This window comes from Lineus longissimus, chromosome 19, assembly GCF_910592395.1.
Source record: "Lineus longissimus chromosome 19, tnLinLong1.2, whole genome shotgun sequence".
NCBI classification, from domain to species: domain Eukaryota; kingdom Metazoa; phylum Nemertea; class Pilidiophora; order Heteronemertea; family Lineidae; genus Lineus; species Lineus longissimus.
This window is the reverse complement of record NC_088326.1, coordinates 6,179,029-6,199,270: the sequence shown is the minus strand read 5'-3', so window position 1 is coordinate 6,199,270 and position 20,242 is coordinate 6,179,029. Positions and strand designations below refer to the sequence as shown.

General features: G+C 41.2%; 2 protein-coding genes and 2 long non-coding RNA genes across 7 annotated transcripts; 3 read left to right on the top strand and 1 right to left on the bottom strand.

Annotated features, from left to right (window-relative positions):
• The first annotated feature begins 648 nt into the window (after window positions 1–648).
• On the top strand, window positions 649–1,573 carry LOC135502713 (uncharacterized). The gene is made up of 3 exons (XR_010449815.1): window positions 649–688; window positions 1,018–1,107; window positions 1,459–1,573. It is a non-coding gene; the product is annotated as an uncharacterized LOC135502713 (long non-coding RNA).
• Window positions 1,574–1,610: 37 nt separating this feature from the next.
• LOC135502759 (uncharacterized) lies at window positions 1,611–2,783 on the top strand. Its single transcript, XR_010449830.1, has 3 exons — window positions 1,611–1,699; window positions 2,139–2,280; window positions 2,698–2,783. It is a non-coding gene; the product is annotated as an uncharacterized LOC135502759 (long non-coding RNA).
• A 2,847-nt stretch (window positions 2,784–5,630) lies between these two features.
• Window positions 5,631–10,470, bottom strand: LOC135503148 (uncharacterized). 4 transcript variants are annotated; one of them, XR_010449865.1, is made up of 5 exons: window positions 9,392–9,425; window positions 8,838–8,906; window positions 7,119–7,158; window positions 6,556–6,708; window positions 5,631–6,035 (listed from the first exon to the last, which is right to left on the bottom strand). XR_010449865.1 is itself a non-coding variant. In XM_064796537.1 (5 exons), exons 1-5 carry the CDS (start codon window positions 10,386–10,388, stop codon window positions 6,013–6,015), a joined length of 294 nt encoding a protein of 97 aa, XP_064652607.1. In that variant the 5' UTR covers window positions 10,389–10,470; the 3' UTR covers window positions 5,633–6,012. The 4 variants fall into 4 exon arrangements, 2 of the variants coding, with proteins under 2 accessions (XP_064652606.1, XP_064652607.1); XR_010449864.1 differs by lacking the exon at window positions 9,392–9,425 and adding an exon at window positions 9,249–9,385 and having other exon boundaries at window positions 5,633–6,035; XM_064796537.1 differs by lacking the exon at window positions 9,392–9,425 and adding an exon at window positions 10,380–10,470 and having other exon boundaries at window positions 5,633–6,035.
• Window positions 10,471–13,204: 2,734 nt separating this feature from the next.
• On the top strand, window positions 13,205–20,153 carry LOC135503263 (uncharacterized). Its single transcript, XM_064796761.1, has 4 exons — window positions 13,205–13,727; window positions 17,033–17,203; window positions 17,830–18,120; window positions 19,356–20,153. The coding sequence occupies exons 1-4, from the start codon at window positions 13,318–13,320 to the stop codon at window positions 20,122–20,124; spliced, it is 1,641 nt and encodes a 546-aa protein (XP_064652831.1). The 5' UTR covers window positions 13,205–13,317; the 3' UTR covers window positions 20,125–20,153.
• Window positions 20,154–20,242: the final 89 nt, after the last annotated feature.

Sequence of the window (20,242 nt, the reverse complement as noted above, 5' to 3'; positions counted from 1 at the left end):
CAAGCTTGGGTTGGTTCGAACCCCCCTGATCCCCTCGGCTACATCCCTGACTTTAGACATTCCTAAAAATAGCACTGCGATAGACCGTATCTGCATAGTAAGCTTAAACTCGTTGCGCAGGAATTCCCTACCTTTATTGGCGCAGATACTCGACTCAATGGCGGATTGGAGCGTAGAACATCGAGAGTATTCAAATCGGCTATCGTTGATTAGGCTGTGCTCATCCCGAGGCCAACCTTGTGTCTTCCTGTTTTGCCACCACATGTAGGTTCATTGGCAAGGATGTGGCCAATCAGGCGCCTCCCCTTTAACTACTGGCATTGTCTGAAGTTGTCTTAAGGCCTTCTAAAGCTTCGTGTTCGTTAATATCATAAATCGAGTGTAGCCTGCATGGAGGCTGTATTTTGTCTAGGCTAAGTCATAGTTTTGACTATTAGTATTTGTCACTTTATGTGTTTGTTTTTCAGCATCATCCAATGGTAATGATGACAATCCTTCTGGTGAGAATGCAGGGCATTATGCACGAATCAAAGAGTTGGCTGCCTCCTATCGCAGGGAAAAGAGGAAAACCTATCCTAAAAAGAACTTAAAGCCATATGTGAAGGCTCCATCCAGGGACATCAATGGTGCTATAGATGGTCCATCAGTCCCAGAAGAGAAAGAAAAGGGAAGAAAACCTCAACGACAGGTAGATTGTTTTTGGTTGACAAATGCCTTCACCTCGTCTGAGCCATCAATATTCAATTAGGCTTTATACATGGAAAAATATTGCTGCTAGACTAGGCTTACATTAGTGCAATTAACTGATAATTTCATGTTCTGGACAAATGGTTTATGCCTACAAATCCAACCCTATCACTGCTATACCTCTTTAAAATTTCTCACCAATCTTTAAAATCAAACCAGAAAAATTTGTCTTTTCCACCCTTTTTATGTAAGAAATTCCATGGAAGAAATTGCATCTTTTCTGGCGTAATCTGCATTTGGCCTTAATTTCAAAATTACTTGTTTTTCCAGAGAAACTAAAGGACTTTCCTGAGGAATTGCAACCAAGTAATCATGAAGTAGAAATCGATGCACCTTTCGATTTTCAAGTGTTCCAGCAAGGTTTGTGATTTGTCTTTTTAAGGTCTTTTTATTCATCAGCTAGTTGGCTCTATTCCAAGACACAAATCAAGTTGTGTATTTTATAAGGAGTAAGTTTCCGATTTGACCTACCATACTTTTTACGGCTGCAGAGGTCAAACGACCTGAACTGATTCATCTAAATTTTGAATTTTGTGTTGATCACAAGTCAGGTTATAGTTTGCAAATGATTTATTATTTTTTAAAGGTTAATTGGGCAACACTGGCTGCTGATTAAGGCAAATAATGGTATTTTCGAATCAACACTCAGGAACTTTTTTTTTTCTTTCCCGCTGGTATTTATCTATTTATCAATGCACTTTTAATTTGCAGTGAGAGCTGAACTTATGGAGCTTCTGAATGGGATTCGGGCTTCCAATAGTACTGAAGTGCCAGGCACTGAATCTGAATGGAAGAAAAGGCATTTTGTTGCGCATGCTGACTGGAAGCAAAGACAAGAGGAGAGTTGGGAGGATGTGCGGGAGCCAGTATTGAGGTCAATACTTAGGAAAATGGGAAAACATAGTTCATCATGTGCAGTTTGTGTCTCATGTGCGTCGTCAGCTGTTATCAGGTATGATATATTTATAGGAGATAAATTTGTTTTCAAAGTGTACATGTAAACAGGCACTAAAAATAACTGATGGAACACAGCTCTTTAATCAAAACACTACATGTTCTCTAGAATGTGATTCAGAGTCTGGAGCTGAAGATAGAAGCTGCAAGAACACCACGGTTTTCCTTGTGCCATGGTCAACCCAGTTTGTTGACCAGGTTTTCCAGCCTTCTGCCCTATCTTCGGGAGTTTTTCAATTTGATTATATACACACTTTCATTCTTTTCAGATTCTTACAAAGTTCATTGGTTTAAATAACATGACATGATTTGAAAGATAGCAATTAACACGACAGTATTAAAGGGGCTTTCTTCATATTAGCAGTTTGTGCAGTTACGATGCATGTCGAGTTCACTGCTATATCGATCAGTTTAAAAGTTTATCATTTTCATTTCAGATGCTTCAAAGAGTCGGGCTTCTCTACGAAAGTGTCTTGAAAAGGAGAGAAAGCAACTTCAGCATTGTGTTAGTCTGCTGTCATGTTTCTGTGGACGAAGTCACGCAAGAGGACTATTTGTTGCCTTGGCATAATCCTGCAGGTTGGCATTCACTTCATATTCATTTACCCACAAACTTCACTTAGTACATGTAACACAAAGTCCAGGACACAAATAGTGGTAATGTCCTGCAGTCATTTTCGATTGTTCAGAGAAATTGATCCAGCTGTTGTTTATCAAGCAATTTGAGGTTTAAAGCCTGGGTCGGCATTTTGCTCTAGGCTTACTGGTACATTGGTCTTCAAGTGATGTAAAGTACATTCTACCTTGTTCATTTAACACAATTTGGTTGCAATGTAGCATTGGTTGCAAGTAAAATGTTAAGTTGCGCCTCAATCTTATAGTCACATTTCTGACATATCCAGCATGTATTTTTACCAGCGTTTCGTATGTACATGTAGGAGGGATGGAGCAAGAAACTTTTAGCCTGTAGTCCTAATATTTGTTTCTTCAATTCAGGGAACAAGGGAGAAACATTTGCTTTGAAGAAGAAAATAGTTGATATACATGAACACATGACCAGGTACATCGAGGAATTGCCTGTGTTCATTCAAGAGATGGTATCAACTGTTCTTTTCTTCATGAAAAAAATCAACACCTTGGAAGACAGAATCAACACCGTGAACAATGAGGCCATCAAAAACCAAGGTAGTGGCCATGCAATTATTTTTACCCAACATTTGTGGAGGTTGATGCATACATGTACTTGTCTTGCTGTGGCACTACCTCTGAATTAACCTGGGCTGTGGATGCAGATCTGGATCTGATTGCAACTCCGTTCTTTCCCAGCTCAGGTTCAGTTTACTAATACAAATGTACTACGCCCTGCTTTTAATTAATTCAAACCGAATGCCTTTCATTAATCTAACTGGACAGACATAAACTATTGGTTTGCAGATGTGCATTACCTTTGTTGATGACTTCAGAATTTTAATGTCCAGCTCTCCTTCTATTTAAGAAAACCATGGAATGGTGATGTTGCTGCTGGAATCAAAGGAATTCTACACAGACCTTCTCCTAGAAGCAACAGATGTATTTGAATGTATAGACACTGACATAGAGATCGTGGTGGATTTTGAGGAAGGGGAGGTGCAACCTGGTGGTGAAGAATCAAATTCGGAGGAGGATGCGTCTAGCTCTGAGGAGGAGGATTGTGATGACATTGGCATTGAGTACGTGTAATTAACCCTTTGAAGCCGGATTTATTTCAGAAATCCCGATCTTTTTCGACTTGATTTGGTCTAAGTTTGCCTAAAAGGGTATAGTGTCCCCAAATGTCACTCGAAGCTAACAAAGTATGCCACGAGATGCTAACGTTTTCGGAACTCTGTGGCATCTCTTAAGGCCCTTGCAGAAGTTCTCAAGAAGCATGTTTGTGAATAAGGTGACTTTTTCTAGTGAAAGTTCGAACTTCCAATGCAGTTTATTGGGAAACTACGCCACAAATCAGGTGTTGTGACGACCCTTAAATGACGTCATATGGCAAAAAGTGTCAACTGAGGCAAAACTGTTCAGTAAGAGTTTTTTTTGCTCGTCTGGCGCTCAGGAATCTGTCAACTGTTCGACGATACAGCGATGTTCCGGCCCTCGGGACGAACTTAACCATGAGGGGGGTACCTGCTGCTGGTTAATTTTTTTATCTGACCGCAGGGGGCTAGGCTGATGTCCTGCAACTCCCAAAACGACTTAGAATTTTTGCCGGACCACTAGGGACCTTGGAAAATGCCTTTTGTGTAATCTGATATATTGTGAATCCACCAATTATGTATAAGCAGATTTGTATTACTGGCTGAATGTGAATTTCAGCAGCAATAAAATGATTCTTGCATTAAAATACATGCACTTGTTTTCATTGTTGCTCACCTTGGGTAACACAGCTGATACTATCAGGCTGCCTACATGTATAAAGAAACATCAATTTTTGCCGGAAATGAGCAGACAGGTGTCAAAGAATGTGTATGGTCAAGTAGCATCTGCCTCATCTTGACTGAGAAAGGTTGTGTATTCAAGTTGCCCTTGTCCTTGTGCCATCCCCTGAAGGCCACGCTTTGAAGTGACTGATCATTATATTGTCCTGCATGTACATGTATACATGTAGCGGGCTGTTGGATTACTGAGAAAAATCAAACTACTCTGAATAACATCTTCAAAGACCGTACTTCAGTATGCGGTAGGTGTATTCTGGTTCGATGTGACATTGTCTCAAGTAAACCATCATTCTGAATTACATACCATATGCAGCTGCAGTATTTTGGTTAGAAGTGACATTATATCGTACATGTAGGTAAACCCAACTCTTCTGAATGACATCATCAGAGTCATTATTTCCATACGATCGATCAGGCGTATTCAGGTTGGATGTGACATTGTGTCGAAAGTAAACCGACCATTCTGGATGACGTCTTCAGAGACGGTATTTCCATACGATCAGGCGTATTCAGGTTGGATGTGACATTGTGTCGAAAGTAAACCGACCATTCTGGATGACGCCTTCAGAGACGGTATTTCCATACGATCAGGTGTATTCAGGTTGGATGTGACATTGTGTCGAAAGTAAACCGACCATTCTGGATGACGTCTTCAGAGACGGTATTTCCATACGATCAGGCGTATTCAGGTTGGATGTGACATTGTGTCGAAAGTAACCCGACCATTCTGGATGACGTCTTCAGAGACGATATTTCCCTACGGTCCGGCGTATTCAGGTTGGATGTGACATTGTGTCGAAAGTAAACCAAACCATTCTGGATGACGTCTTCAGAGACGGTATTTCCATACGGTCAGGCGTATTCAGGTAGGATGTGACATTTTTTTAAGCATTTTCAATGACATCTTGTGTATATTCTGGGTGGGTGTGACAAATCCTTAAGTAACCCAAGCATTCTGAATGACGTCTTCAAAGGCAGTATTTCCGTATGTGGCAGGTGTATTCTTGCTGGACGTAACGTTGTCTAAAGTCAAGTGTTACCTTGCTGTTAGGACACTCCAATATCGTCCGCAATTGAAAGGCATCCTGGTTGTGGAATTCCACCCAAACCAATTCAGCACCGGTGTCCTTATTAGAGAGGTATCCACCGAGGGAGGCTCCAAGTCATTGGTACATGTAAAGTACGCTGTAATTTGCAATCCTAGCACATGTAGCCAGACTTCTCTATTGATGCCAATTCAAGAGGAACTCAGTATCAAGTGCCGGTCTGGATATTGTCTCAAGGTATGAATTCAGGGACCATCTCACAGGTACATGTTTTTTGAAGCAAAAATGACTCAAGTCACTTAGTCTTGGGTGTGACCACACTCAAAAAGACTAAATGACTTACCCGTAGTCTTTTAGGCTTCAAAATACTTTTGAGATGGTCCCTTATAATACATGTAGTCAAGTCGCTGTGAGGTAGCAAAGATAAAGGCAAGACTATATGTATCTAATAATATGAAAAACGCCACGTTTATTGAATGATACATGTATACAACAGCCACAGATTGTCTGAAAAAACAATAATTCCACAGTACATGTACATGTAACTTACATTTACTTTTAATGATACCTTTGAAAGATATGATAAGTTTACATTGTTACTATATTTGTGCCAATTCAATATATCCATTATGTAATCTTTCATCAAAAGTGATCATGTGAGTTTATGTCAGAATGAATAATGCGTGGAGGTGAAGAAGGAATACCGAAATACGTGAATTCCACTGAACAAAAAAACACAGGCGGGAGGATTTGCACAAATTCACATCAATTTTTTCAACAATCGAAAGACATGAGGTGCATCACTTCTTGTGCGTTCCGGAACCTAAAATAGAGAAAATTAAAAGAACCACTATTATGCAGATATTAGTATCACACGACATCATATCATTTTCTTCAAGGGTACACTACCAAAATATATGGAATTAAGGCGAAGAAAACAAGCAAATCTCAATTACACTGCATTCATGCTGCAACCTCATACTGGTTTGAGATGCCTTTGAACCAAAGACTTCCACTGCTTTGAAGTGTTCCCAATAATTTTTTCACCAGCGAAGTGTTTTTATTGAATAGAAACCGTTCTGTAATTGCAATACAAAAGCCTTTTGAATGGACAGGTGAGTTTTATGACATCTTTTAATGTATCATCTGAAGGAATTTCAATAAATTGATTGTCAATCCTTCCTTTTGACTCCACAATTCTGATAAACAATAATTATGTGATAAGCTACAGTTGTTCGAATTGGGCACTACCTCTCAGAAACTGCTGCATCAGCCTGACTCACAACCACTACAACATCAACTGCATAGAGCACACAGCCATAATCATTTCAATCATGATTTACCTAATTTTTCTTTGTAAGAAGAGATGAGAGGAGAAGTTACGTCTTCCGCTTTCACCCATGAGTTGTGGGACGCATCATATCCTTGCCACTTTATGTAATACGTGTTGTTTTTGGGGTCGTAGTTGTCTATTCTCTCAGCTGCGCAATAGTCTCCTGCAAAATAAGTCAATTACATTTCATTCTGATGGCCATGCGACCAAAATTGTCCCCCCCCCGATTGGATATGAGGATACAGGGGTCAGTTCCTCATTAAACCTTTCAACAACTGAACATTTGGCTAAATGTTTCTTTGTAATCTCATTGCATCATGCACTCCGAGGAGTCCATTATTTCAATGGAAATATCACATAACTGTTTGTTTTTGCTCCGCAAATTAAATTTCTAAATCAGCTTATGGTTGCAAATTTCTAAATCAGCTTATGGTTGCAAATTTCTATCAAAAATCCTATCCTCCTGATGATGTGATGCAATGATGCCATGAAGACAAGTGCTACATTTTCTATATATCTTATGACCACTGTTATTTCCAACACGGCAACTTGAATCTAATAAAAATTTCTTACCCTTCGCCTTGCTTGCTTTTCCCTTGCTGGCTTTTCTTTTCTGAAAAAAGCGGTACGTGTTTCCATTGATAGTGCTTCTTACATGTACATGTACAATAAGAAAACCGCACGAGTGTCTGATCCGAGTATCCAGATTGCACGAGATGATTTTCTACGGCTTGAAAAGCTCTCGACCTGCGTAGAAAATCATCGAGTGCAATCTGGATACTCAGATCAGACACTCGTGCAGTTTTCTATTTATCATATACGTCTGCCAGATCACTGCACTTAGGGTATATGATAAAAGTGCTTAACGACAGACAAAGTCAAAGCCAACAATGCTGGACAAGATGAAATCGTAAGGATATAAGCTCACCCATGTGAGCCAAGAATAGAAAATGCCCACAACATTACCATGACAAAAAAGGGAACTATTGACTTTTACACTAGAATTAGAAATATCAATTAGAAAATTAGACAACCAAACCATTGGGTACATGCGTACTGGTTATCAAATTGGATATTGGTGGTGCAATAATAACACACACTCAGGTTTGATAAGAAAGAATTTGAAAATACACTATTATTTCTGGAGGCCAAGGCAAAAATTAGAGAGTACAGTCGTGCTCGAAAGTTTACATACAATTCAAAGGATGATATAACCTTGTATCTTTCTCTGCAACTACAGAACGCGGGAATAGTATATAGTTTACAGGACGTCTATCATCACATCTCGTCATCAACTAAATAACATACTTCTGTTTCATTAATTTCATTGTTTTTATGAGCTCTATTTGAGAACAATGCATATTTCAGAGTGTCATAAGTTTACATACACCTACCTTATCTACAAGTTGTTTGGCCTTGAGGTGGGCAAATATGTTATGCAATGGCTTTTATCTTGTCTCCACTACCTGTTGACCATCATGATTATGTCATAGCTCAGGTGGCGCCACTGTAGCAGTATAAAAGGGACTGGGTTTCTGCTCAGGTCATTTGCCAGCTTAGAGCCATCATGGGGAAGTCAAAGGAGTACTCTCAAGATCTGATAGAGTCGCCTGTCCACTTGAACCAGTCTGGTACTTCACTAAGAGTCATTTTCAAGCAGCTTGATATGCCACGGGCGTCAGTTCAGACAATAAAGCGGAAGTACAGGGACCCAGGGACAACAGCAACCTTACCAAGGTCAGGAAGAAAGCGCAAGCTGACAGCCAAAGATGAGCCCACATTGGTTAGAAAGGTGCACATTAACCCCGAGACGACCAAGAAACACCTCTGCCAGGAATTAGAAGCTACAGAGACAAATGTGTCACTGTCCACTGTCCAGAAGGTCTTGCATCGTAGTGGACTACGAGGCTGCAGGGCAAGAAAGAAGCCTTTACTTCAAAAACGCCACCGGGAAGCAAGGCTGAAGTTTGCGAGAGAACATGTGGGCAAATACAGAGTCTCTGGAGGAGTGTTATTTGGTCTGATGAGACTAAAAGCGAAGTCTTCGGCCACAACTACCAGCAGTACGTTTGGCAAAACGGGGGGGGGGGGTAATCCAAAGAACACCGTACCGACTGTGAAGCACGGAGGTGGCAGCATTATGCTATGGGGATGTTTTGCTGCGGAACCTTGACAAACATGCCACAGGTTTTCCCATAAAGTCATGATGACAGATTGGACATGACAAGTTAAGTCTGAACAATCTCAAGGTCTAAAAAGAATTCGGTGATGGAAACTTGGTCACACACATACCTTAGCTTTGACTGACTTCCTATTGTTCACAGGTTGAGAAGTTGCCTCAGGCCTACTTGCTGGTGCAGCCTGTAAAAGAGAAGGCAAACACATCTGGGTCAGACGGTCTAGCAAAGAGGTCACATGCCACAATCTGAAGATTATTGTCAGTCACTTTTAGTGGCAGTGTATCTGCTTCTCAATCTTTTGGGTATTATTTGTACCTCTGCATACAACCATTGGCAATGAAATCGGAAAAAAGATTTCAAAGATGGCTGCTATGCAGCCAGAATTTGCGCAAAGATGAAGAAGTTAAAATTTAGAATGGCAATTCCCAATGATGCTAACATTGCACGATAATATATCGCCAGGTCTGCTTTGTATCCCCATTTTACTATTTCTGTCATGCAGACATGGCGCTAATTTAATTACCCTTTAAAAAGTGGCAGTACTGTACTGTCATCATAATCATTGTGGGTCCACTTTTAATAACCATTCCTGGTCCTCAGTGGTTCAGTTACAATAACAGCGTGCGTGAGGAAGTCACTCATAATTCATTAACTAAATCAATGTACCGGTAGGCCTGGCCTGGTGGGCTGCTAAGCTTCTGTAAATGCAGTGCTAGATGCCATGGCTATCTACATTTGTACCATACCATCATCTTCTCACGATGTGGCAGTACAATAGACAGTTTCGAGAAAGACCCTGACCAAACTCCTCGCATGCGTGGAGAGTGTCCAGAACAATACGAGAAGGATTAAAACTTTATTCTCTCCATTGTTTGGTTGCAGAGAGAGGGAAACGGGAAAGAGTCACAGTTGCATCCTTTTTTTTCACAATCCAAATGCCAATTTTGTTTGCACATGTACCAAGTTTGAAGGGAACCTTTTCAGAGTAAGCCTATGACTGTAATGTATTTGCTGTAGTAAAAGTCCAGATTTCCAAGATTACATAACAACTTGGACAAAACTATAGCCTCGCTATACGATACTCGCATTTCATGATTTTGGCATCGACCATATTCAATTGTGATTGTCGTCACACTGTGGGCTTATAATAAACCGTGAGATGCACTTAATGATAACCTACCCATATCGCGATATCACAAGTTTGCATCTCACAGTTTATGTGATTTATAATAGCCCACACTGTCACTGCGTCTGCATGGCCATGGCCATGATGGCCCGTGAGTGTGTGTGCGTGAGTGTGCTCACCTAACATAACATTAACAATAATACCAATACTAGTAATAGGCCTACCCATCTCCTATACTAGGTGAAACAAGCAAACAAATCAAGATTCCGCTTATTATCAAATGTCAAGGGTCCATAAATAACTTTATACCTCTGTCAGTCTGCACAACAGCTGCCTGCTGTTCATGCATTTCATTTCAGTTACATTCGATGCATCATGTGCATAGGCCTATGTTATTGACATTGTATGCAGGCTGTATCGAAAGGGGCTGGCTGGTTTGGTTGGCCAAACGTCGCCAATGTCGATTATGTAAAGAAAACTTCACAATAATATTGATACCTGCTAAATCTTCATTAACCATGCTATCACCTGTATCATTATTGTTACTGGTAGAATCCATTTCGTCCCGATGGTAAGCGATATATTACGACAAATGAATTGAGGTCCGACTCTTAAGAAATTCTGCTACCCGGGCATTTCGCAATCTTGAGACTAGAGGCGCTGATTTCGTCACTTTCGCAATGCATTCGAAGAACCTCCGTTGGCGTCGTGATTACGTTCGGTTGACTCATCACCCAGGGCAATAGGAAAAAGTAGGCCTATCATCCTGAGCTTGGGGGCATTTCCAATCAAACGTGAGGCGGAGAGAGTAAAAAAATCAATGTGCAGCCAAAGGCGTGGTGGTGGTTGGGGTCCGTGGGCGGACACGTTTATGGGTGGGGATCAGGGGAGGGTACTCTTCCACTATTTTCCTTGTGCTTGCAAGCTGACTCGGGCTGATATCTTCAGAGGACTACAATAACGATTACACTGGACCGGTGTAGAAGTTTAAAATGTCCTAGGATAGAATGTCCGGGAAACAAAGGATTCTACTATGCGCTTCAATCTCTGAGCTATTGCATTGTCAGTCATGGTCTCGATAGACCAGATAATAGGACCATAAAAATATTGTTATTATAGCAGAATACAATAGGGCCGGACACTTTTTCCAGGGGACATTTTCTACTTTTACACCGGCAGTTCGTACTGGTCGGGGCGCACGGTCGGAGCGCATAACGGGGACGTCAAAGGCAGATGTTCGGTAATTCAAAGCATTGCCTGCACTAAAAAGGGTAGGGCCTAAATGCGGGGTCTATGGTAGGGTGGAATCGGAGGGGGGGGGCGGGCGGGCGCCCGGGGAGCGGGGACGAGCGGGCAGTGACCATATATTAAAACAAAAGATCAACAACCTAACCTCCTTCACTATAACGGACTCCTGATTGGCTGTTCATTAATCGTAGAATGCCCACGATATAAAGGCCAGATGTCAATCGTACATATACCACGTTTGTTTGGAGGAGACTACGTTGGCATGTTACGTGTATTAAGATGATCGATCGCGATGCATGTGATGTAAAAACTAACCTACTCATCAAGTCTGAGCTTAGCCTTGTTAGCCACGAAGTTCCTCCTTCAGTTCAACGACCGTCATTTTTTCGACCTCCATAATTACTGACTAAATTAAAGTGTCATTTTGACAGAAAATTAGTTATTTCATTCGGAGGTAACATGCAGATTTCTATTCATTTCCGAATTTGTTACCGCAGCGCCACCTATTGTCATAACCTTTTTGATGTCCAGGTACCTGATTGGTAGTTCGCAAGACAAATTGGTGTTTCTTTTTTGTTGTTTTGTTTTGGGGTTTTTCTTTGGGGGGGGGGGGGGGGCTGAATGTATCCCAAGGAAGACGCTCCGGGACTTCACAACACGCTATAAAATGTAGGCTACGCTTGTAAGTCTGTTTCCTGTTACCAGTGCCGAAGGACTCTAGAAATCATGATCAAGGCCGTGTACGAATTTCAGCGTTCGCAAACAAATACATCAGTCTCATTCAAAGAACTGTGGAGAGCCAAGAATATTATGGGAAGTTTCTTGATAGCCAAGCCGTTTCAGGTTAATGATCGAGGTTCGTGATTGGTGGTTCCGGTGCTTTGCCTTTTCAATTACTGAGTACCAGTATGTGATCTGCTCATTCGGAAGTCGCACTGGCACCTGGGTGTGGTATTGCTCTTCTTTCAGTTATTGCCAAAAAGTGTGTAATGTTAGATTTCACACGATCTGTTGATATAAGAAATCCTTAGACCAATATAAGACAAGAATATTATCAGAAGTTCGACTCCGAATTTACCAATGAAAGAAAATGGCTGCAACTGCGCTTGTACGAGTAAATATTTTCGTGCTGACATACAGCAGATACGTTGATGAACGTAAATCGGGAATCCAGCGGGCAGCTGATTCTGTCATTCAGTGCGGGTTAACATGCATGATTGCTCAGGAGTGCCAGGCATTCTCCATCATAGGTCATGTCTGCCTCTGGGTTTTCCTATCGAACAAAGCAACATGGAATTGTAGCCGGAGGAAAACTGGTGTAAAATACCGTTATTGGGTGATACAGGTAATACCGCTTTTTCGTTTCAGGATATCTAAATTTACAAAAGTTGGCTACTAGATTTGAAGAACCAAAGAAAAATATAGCAATACAATTTAATTTGGGGCTATTAGCAATGATTTCATTCGGGTCATTGTTGTGGTAGTTCCTGAAGTATGACTTGTAAGATTTGGGAACTTTAGGAAGGCCTAAAGGCTAATTTCCTTCAAAGAAAGGACAGTTTTATAAACTCATGCTGTTATTTGTATCACTGTTTTTAAAATATAACAATGATGATAGTTAACAGCATGAGTTTAAAGTGTCAAATGGTATAATCAAGATATACAAACTGACAAGTGTAAGTAATTCCTCATTTGGTCCTAAAACGACCTTAAACAACCATTGGTATTAAGCGTAATATTACCCTGCTGTCGGCTACCCAATCACCTCCTATTCTACATTAGTACTTTCTATCAACAAAGTGCAGAAAAAAAAGAAAACAAAATAATCTGACTGAATTATCACACTTTTCCGATGTTGACTCTAATTTTACCGAAGAAAGCTCTCCATGAGTCGATCCTTTCCTTTGGAACGATGCACTTGTAATGCACTTCTTCAAGCCATGGATCTGCCGTGTATGGCGCGCGGATACGATCATAAGTCTAGTTCCCATATCGGTTATCAAAGTTTCCATGTCGGCGTGTGGTGGTTCCGACGTGGGCGCAGTGCGACGGAGGTTAATGTTCGGTAAAAAACGGAAAAATTTGAAGCGACCAATGAAAAATCTTCTCTCATAAACTGTTTGGCTTCACATTTCACCACCATTTTTCAAAATCCGACAAGCTTCATAATATTTCAACTTGAGATCCCTGACGCTTCATTTATTCACTGATTAGAATCATGCAGGTGTATGGTTTTATATTTTTGTTCCTTCTGTCCGCAAGTTTTGTGGTCGCCGTGTTTGCTCCTCCTCCTGAAGATAGACTTACGTACAGCAATTTCCTGCACACTTGTATGAATACAGTGTTGGATGTACAACGGTGCATAGCTCAAGAAGACGAAGATGATTCGGATGTAGATTTGGCTGTGGAAAGGCTGGAAGCTGTGCAGAGGAACATTCTTCGTGTTGCATATGAATGGGATGAATGCCAGCCATTAAGTAACCTTATCCAATCCATGATTACTGCCCTTCGGAACGAACATCAACATCAGGCCCAGAGTCAGAGACAGGGTCAGGGACAGCCGGGTGGTGGTGGTGGTGCCACTGCCGCCACTGCCAGTAGTGGCACAGACACACCCAGTTTGCTCAGGTATGTTTGCTTCTTTGTCAGGATATTATTTTTTTTATATAGTTCCTATTTCTAAAACCAGGCGACACCACCAGTCCGGCCGTAATGCTTCATACATGCAGAAGCATTACAGCCAGACTGGTGGTGTCGCCTGGCATTAGAAATCGGAACTAGATTAAACTGGACCAAAAATTATTAGATGTGAACGAATGGCCAAGCCCTTTAAACAGTAAATGTACTGCAGCCATCCTTGATTTCACTATAAAGTCATATTTATACAATAGGCATAGCTAGCTAGGCTATAGGCCTAGGGCTACATTATGTTAGATACCGTATCCGGTCGTTTCACTCCATAACTTTTCACCCCCAGTCGTTTCGCTCCAAATAGCAGTACATGTATGTTCGCCTACTCATTGGGTAATTTCGCCTCCTTGGACTTGGGGTGGTTTTGCGTCAGGAAACTGACCAAAGAGTTGATTATCAAATTTTTTATGATGTATCATCATGTCCTGTCAACGTCATTTAAATTTAAGTTCTCAACGCGCTCTTTAAGTGCATCTCCATGTCCTCTGAACTCGAGAAATACCGGGCGCTGCATTGGGGCGAAACGACTGCGGGCGAAAAAGCCATGGAGCGAAACGACCACAATTCGTTAAATACATTAGATACAGCACCAGGTATGATGCATGTAGACCCCCTACAAGCTGTTAGCATACCCTTGTAGTTGAGGTATTCAGTCCCTGATGAAATCTAAATCCCCACTTTGGCACTTGCACTGTGACTGTCCCCTGCGAAATGAATTTTACCTTAGGTGGATTTTGTTGGAAATAGCTGGAATTTCCAGCTCTTGGCTGGAATAAGCTGACACTTTGAATTTAGAGAGTTTCATCGAAAAGTTATAGCTGGCAAAAGCTGACAAAAACTGGAACTTTATCCATGGGGTGGAAATTCTTGGCATTTTCTGGAACTTTACTTTTCGTAAAAGTTCCAGCGCTGGAAATCTCTGTCACTTTACTATGAGATTGTCAGAGCTGGAATTAGCTGGAAATTTCAAATTCGATGTTTCTGACAATTGTTGGAAAAAGCTGGCATTTGCTGGCATTATGCAAATTGCTATTATGTTATGCAATTCTATCATGTGGTCTTATCACCTGACCTATCCCATGATGCATTACACCTCAGACAGGAACTGGTAGGTTTGAATTTTCAAGTCAAACAAAGAAATCATGTGGGAGCTCTTCTTATTTCTTGATTTTTACCCCGAATTCGATATCAAGATATCCAAAGTTTACACAAATTGAATTGGAACACATAAGGATTCAAATGAATGCAAAAAGGGTATGGACAGGCCTTGAGGTTGTTTTTTTAGCATATGATGAAGCCTGAATCAGTGTATGTGCTGTAAGCCTGTATTATTGTATGCATGATCGTAGACCCGGACGGTATCATAACTGTAAGATTTTGCATGGGAGATGTCCACAGCTCATGACTCATGTAAGTGATGGAGTCAATCAACAGTCGGCTTGCTCCATCATTCTTTTCAAGGTCGTGCAGTGATGTTATTTGGACATCCATTTTGGACGTCAGTCCCCGTCTGTAACCCTGCCCTCCAGACATCAAAGTGACAGAGTGTGCTATGTGTGGTTAACATCATGTTGATGTCACGGTATCCAGTTAAAACGGCACCTCTTTTTTTTATTGGCTCACCTTGTGAGCCTATGCGATGATGTGGCGTCCATCGTCGGTGGCGGCCGTATTGTTAGCGCCGGCACGTTTCGTAAAGTCTGGACTTAAAATTGGTATAGGCCTCATATGTTCCATGGGCCCTGGGGCAATTCACACCAATCTGGTCAATCCATGATCCTCAAACTTACGAGCCTAATATTACAATGTGAATACTTTGCACTATCTATATTATTAAACGAGAGGCAAAATTTTCCTGTCAGTGATTGTCAATGACGTCATCGTATCAACTGATCACAATTAGCTAAGATGTAAATGACGTGCTGTCTCCAGGATGGGCATTGAGCCCTGACGACGCCAGTCGGCATTGACGAGCACTCCAACCCAGGTCATGTGGCAACTTAAACCATCTGCAATGGGGAAGTGTCCGCCTGGCAGAGGTGTCTGCAAGGAGCCTCAGTGAAGCAATAATCTTACGTTTTATATGATAGGGCCTCTTATGCTCGTGTAAGTCCATGGTCAACACACACCAAGAATGATATTTACATTATAACAGTGTGACAAGATTGTGTCAGAAAACTAAGGGATTAGGTCAGTGGCATATGCTCAAAACTTGATAATACCACAGCAATCATGTTTGCAAGTAACATAAATCACTTGTTTGCATAGATAATTTCAGGTGCCCGCAACAAGAACTGGTCATCCTAGCAACCTCTGTTGGAAGCAAAATCAACCTGCAACCTTTAATCATATTTCTGTGTGACAGAAATTGCTTGTTTGCAGTTATAATTGCAGATGCCATCAAAATTGAATTAGAATTGGAAATCGCACGGCCTGGGATCAAGCAAAATCAACATGCAATCATGTTTGCATGTGAAAAATTGCCTGTCTGTGGTGATAATCGCAGGTGCGTGTGACAAGATTGCAATCAGCAAAGTCAAAACTAAGCGATTATTGGTTTTACTCCACGACAAGAGATCTTCTTGTTGCATATCACAACGATTCTAATCATAGTCACTGTTGAGTGACAAAAAACGCCTGTTTATTAGTGTGCAGTGCTCTGATCGATTCAAACGTAGAGCAGGTCACATACTCAATATTAAATTTCCAGCTAATGTCAACTAATGCCAGCTATTTCCAATAAATGACAGCCCTGACATTCCTCGTTGCATGCTGAATTTGTAATTTCCAGCTAATGTCAACTAATGCCAGCTATTTCCAATAAATGACAGCCCTGACATTGGTAATCAGCTGGAAGGCCTGGGTCAAGATTTTTCCACCTAATTCCAGCTCTGGAAATTTAAAGGTTCCAGCTAATGCCAGGTTATGCCAGCTTTTTCCAGAGCTGGCATTTTCTGGCACTGCCATTTACCAAAATACCGCCAAACTCCAGCCCTGACATTTTCTGGAATTTCCAGCTAATTCCAGCCTCCTGGCAAGGAAAAATAGTTTGGAATTAGGTGGAAATTGCCGGCTTTTGCCGACAATTTCCAGTCGAATTTCGCAGGGGGTGTCAACACCATTTTTAACCCTTTTCTATCCTACCTGCCTACATGTACATGTACATGACCATGTAGCTGTCTATGAAAACATCCATATGTAGTATCCCATTTGCAAAACTTGTTTATTCTTCTTTTCCAAAGGAGGCAGATGAGTGGCTTTCACCCTCCACGTGTTAGAAATGGACGAATGGGACCTCCAGTTTACGACATTTCCCAATCACAACTTGAACACCTTTTTGACCTCGACTTCACTGTCCCCAGGATTGCTGCAATGTTGCATGTATCTGTCGCAACAGTTCGTCGAAGATTAAGGTATGTACATACTGAACGTGTATCAACAAGTTCATAAAATAAAATACATACTATGTACCAAAAATTGTATACTATAATGCATGAATTGAAATGGTACCAGTACCACATTAATGTCTAGGCATGTAGCATATGTTGTTTGTATTCTTATCTGTATCCGTTAAACAGTGGAAAGTTGCTAAAAGATAAGGCTTGAACATTTAACATGAAAAAGGTTTTAAAAAAGATCCCCTCTCAAAATTATTGGCTTATTGCTGTACTTGTTAACCCTTTCGCTGTGGCAGCCATCTGACAGCCGGCACCACCACGCACTCTTAGTCAATACTGCTAACAAACAAATTTGAGCAAAATTCAACTGAACGGTCAAAACCATTCAAAAGCGTCAACATCTGTACTATCGCGATCAGGATGAAATTAATTATTTTCTAAGTGTGATTTGAATGTTTAGAGAAAGTGCGTCTAGGTGCTTTTGAATTCACATCACTGTAGAGGGACATGACGTGCAGTGCACGCCATCCGCACGGGGCACTGCATGTGGCATGATGGTCCCCAGCATGTCACCCGCAGCGAAAGAGTAGTTAATAGGATTTTACCTGATACTCTACCCATGACGTATTTGTTTTTTGCAGGTTCTTTAATTTGTCATATAAAGATAGACGAACTCTTATTAGCGATGCAGAATTAGATGGAAGGGTCCAAAGCATATGTTCATCAAATCGGCGTCTTGGATATCGACTTGTTCGTGCAAGGCTTGTTGTGGATCGCATTTTCGTATCACGTCAACGGGTGAGAGATAGTCTTTTGAGGACAGATCCAACTTCAGTAGCTCTAAGGTGGAGTCAAACTATCAGGCGTAGGACATATCATGTTGCTGGCCCTAATTCTCTTTGGCACATAGATGGAAATCACAAGTTGATTAGGTGAGATTCAAACATGAATGTATTGGTTCTAGACAGTCATGACTGTCACAAGATAAGTATTTTCAAAAAGCATTTAGGGATCATCTCAAAATGATGCCCCAAAAGACAAAAGTATTTCGCTTGGGGGAGGGGGGTCCAGCTTCAGATGGCTTTCTTTTCGTCTTTTTTTTTTCATCTGTGGCATCAGTTTGATTAAAATCGGCAAATTACAAGAAAACCCTACTAGGCTTCTTTATACACAACAGGCCAGCTGTTGTTTACTCAAGCCAGTCACGATACTCGATTAGAAGTCCGCGCCAGCCTGGACCAATCAGATGCCCCCATACTTAGACGCCCTCACCTGGACACTTTCTCCAGAAGCAGTTATTATTTAAGCATATTTAATCAGACTGCTGTCTCTGCGTAGGAGTATGGGCTAGACAATGTTCATGAAGGCACTACACTCCCCCCGCAGCGGTTACCTCGCCCCTTTTCATATACATGTACCGTCGAGGGTGTTGATGATGGACTGGGTTCAGAGTCTAGATGGCACATGTTTGTTGATACTTTACAGCCTCTTTTTTATGTCTTTGGAGAAGTAGTTCAGCGGGATAAATAATAAAAATACCAGTGATAGATACCACTAACCCGATAGTTTCTGCCAACTCCTTAAATTATTATTGTTTTATGAGTGTTTATGAGTGCATTGTGTCATTGATTGATGTTTTTACAGTATTGGCATTTCTGTACAACATGTTGATGTAGGCACAGAGAGTGACTCCGTTCATTTTTTCAAGGAATGAAAGCTTGATGCCAGACATCCAATCTTTTCGTCTTTCGGAGGGGGGGGTCCAGAGAGAGACGAAATACGTCTTTTGGTGCATCAATGAATTTTGAGATGATCCCTTATATTTTGTGACAATAAATGCATTGTTAATTTTGTGAATTGGAATTGGGTAGTTCACTTTGAATTGTATTCAATACAAACATTTGTGTGTGCATGAAAATTAAAAACCCCTTATGGAGCCACTTTTGAAGAAAAAATCTTAAACTACAGAATATAATTGTCTTATTATGCGGAGTTAGAACTGTAGTACCAAGTGGACCTATGAACTACATCCAAACTGTAAGTTTACTAAGTGAGGTGATATACTTTGTTTATTGTATTGCCCTTAATCACATCATGGTAATAATAATTCAATAATATCTCCATGATCACATTTATACAACAACTGATCTTCTCTCTCTCTCTTCAGATGGGGCTTTGTAATACATGGAGGGATCGATGGATACAGTCGTTTAATGGTTTTTCTCTCCGTTGTTTGCAACAACAGGGCTGAATCTGTGATGACGGCATTTCAGGGTGCAACTGCTGAATACGGGGTACCATCTCGTGTTAGAGCTGATAGAGGGACAGAGAATAACGATGTTGAACATTTCATGAACATTTTCAGAGGTCGTAATCGTGGTAGCATGATCAGGGGCAGATCAGTGCATAACCAGCGTATTGAACGTTTTTGGCGTGACTTGTTACATGGATGCACTCATGTCTATTACGACTTGTTTCATTTCATGGAAGATGCCGGCATTTTGGATGTAAGTGACACTAATCATAGATGGGCATTGCAGTTTGTGTATAATCCCAGAATTCGAAGGAGTGTGGAAGAGTACCGGCAGCAATGGAATCATCATCAGCTGTCTACTGAGCGAGGCAGTACTCCAATACAGCTGTATGTTGAGGGTCTATTCAACCTGTACGGGACGTCACGCCCTCATGTTGATGACATATTTTTTGCAAATGACAATATTCAGCTGAACAATATTGAATCTTTTGGTATTGACTGGGAAGGTCCAACTCCTAATAGTACAGGTACAACTACTGTCAATGTTGTTGAGCCTGATGGCCCTCTTTCCGTGGAACGTTTAACTGTTTTGCAGCAAACAATTTCACCATTGGGAGAGACGGTTGATGGACATGGCATGGATATATACCTAAATGTGTTGAATTTCATAAGTCAGTCTTGAACGATGCAGCTGTCAGTGTAAGCAGAGGACCCCCGCCCCCCCCCCTCCCCACCTGGCCAGGATTAAATTATAATTCTCCAGGGTCAGGGCGTTTGAAATGATAATGTCTATTGCTTGC

Excerpts from the sequence above, each read along its gene's own strand:
- LOC135503148 (XM_064796536.1), bottom strand. The coding sequence starts at position 8,930 with ATGTGTTTGCCTTCTCTTTTACAGGCTGCACCAGCAAGTAGGCCTGAG. Across the intron at positions 6,709-7,118 it reads AAAAGCAAGCAAGGCGAAGG|GAGACTATTGCGCAGCTGAG; the intron begins GTAAGAAATTTT and ends CTTATTTTGCAG. Across the intron at positions 6,036-6,555 it reads TTCTTACAAAGAAAAATTAG|GTTCCGGAACGCACAAGAAG; the intron begins GTAAATCATGAT and ends TCTCTATTTTAG.
- LOC135503263 (XM_064796761.1), top strand. The coding sequence starts at position 13,318 with ATGCAGGTGTATGGTTTTATATTTTTGTTCCTTCTGTCCGCAAGTTTT. Across the intron at positions 17,204-17,829 it reads ACAGTTCGTCGAAGATTAAG|GTTCTTTAATTTGTCATATA; the intron begins GTATGTACATAC and ends TGTTTTTTGCAG. Across the intron at positions 18,121-19,355 it reads GGAAATCACAAGTTGATTAG|ATGGGGCTTTGTAATACATG; the intron begins GTGAGATTCAAA and ends CTCTCTCTTCAG.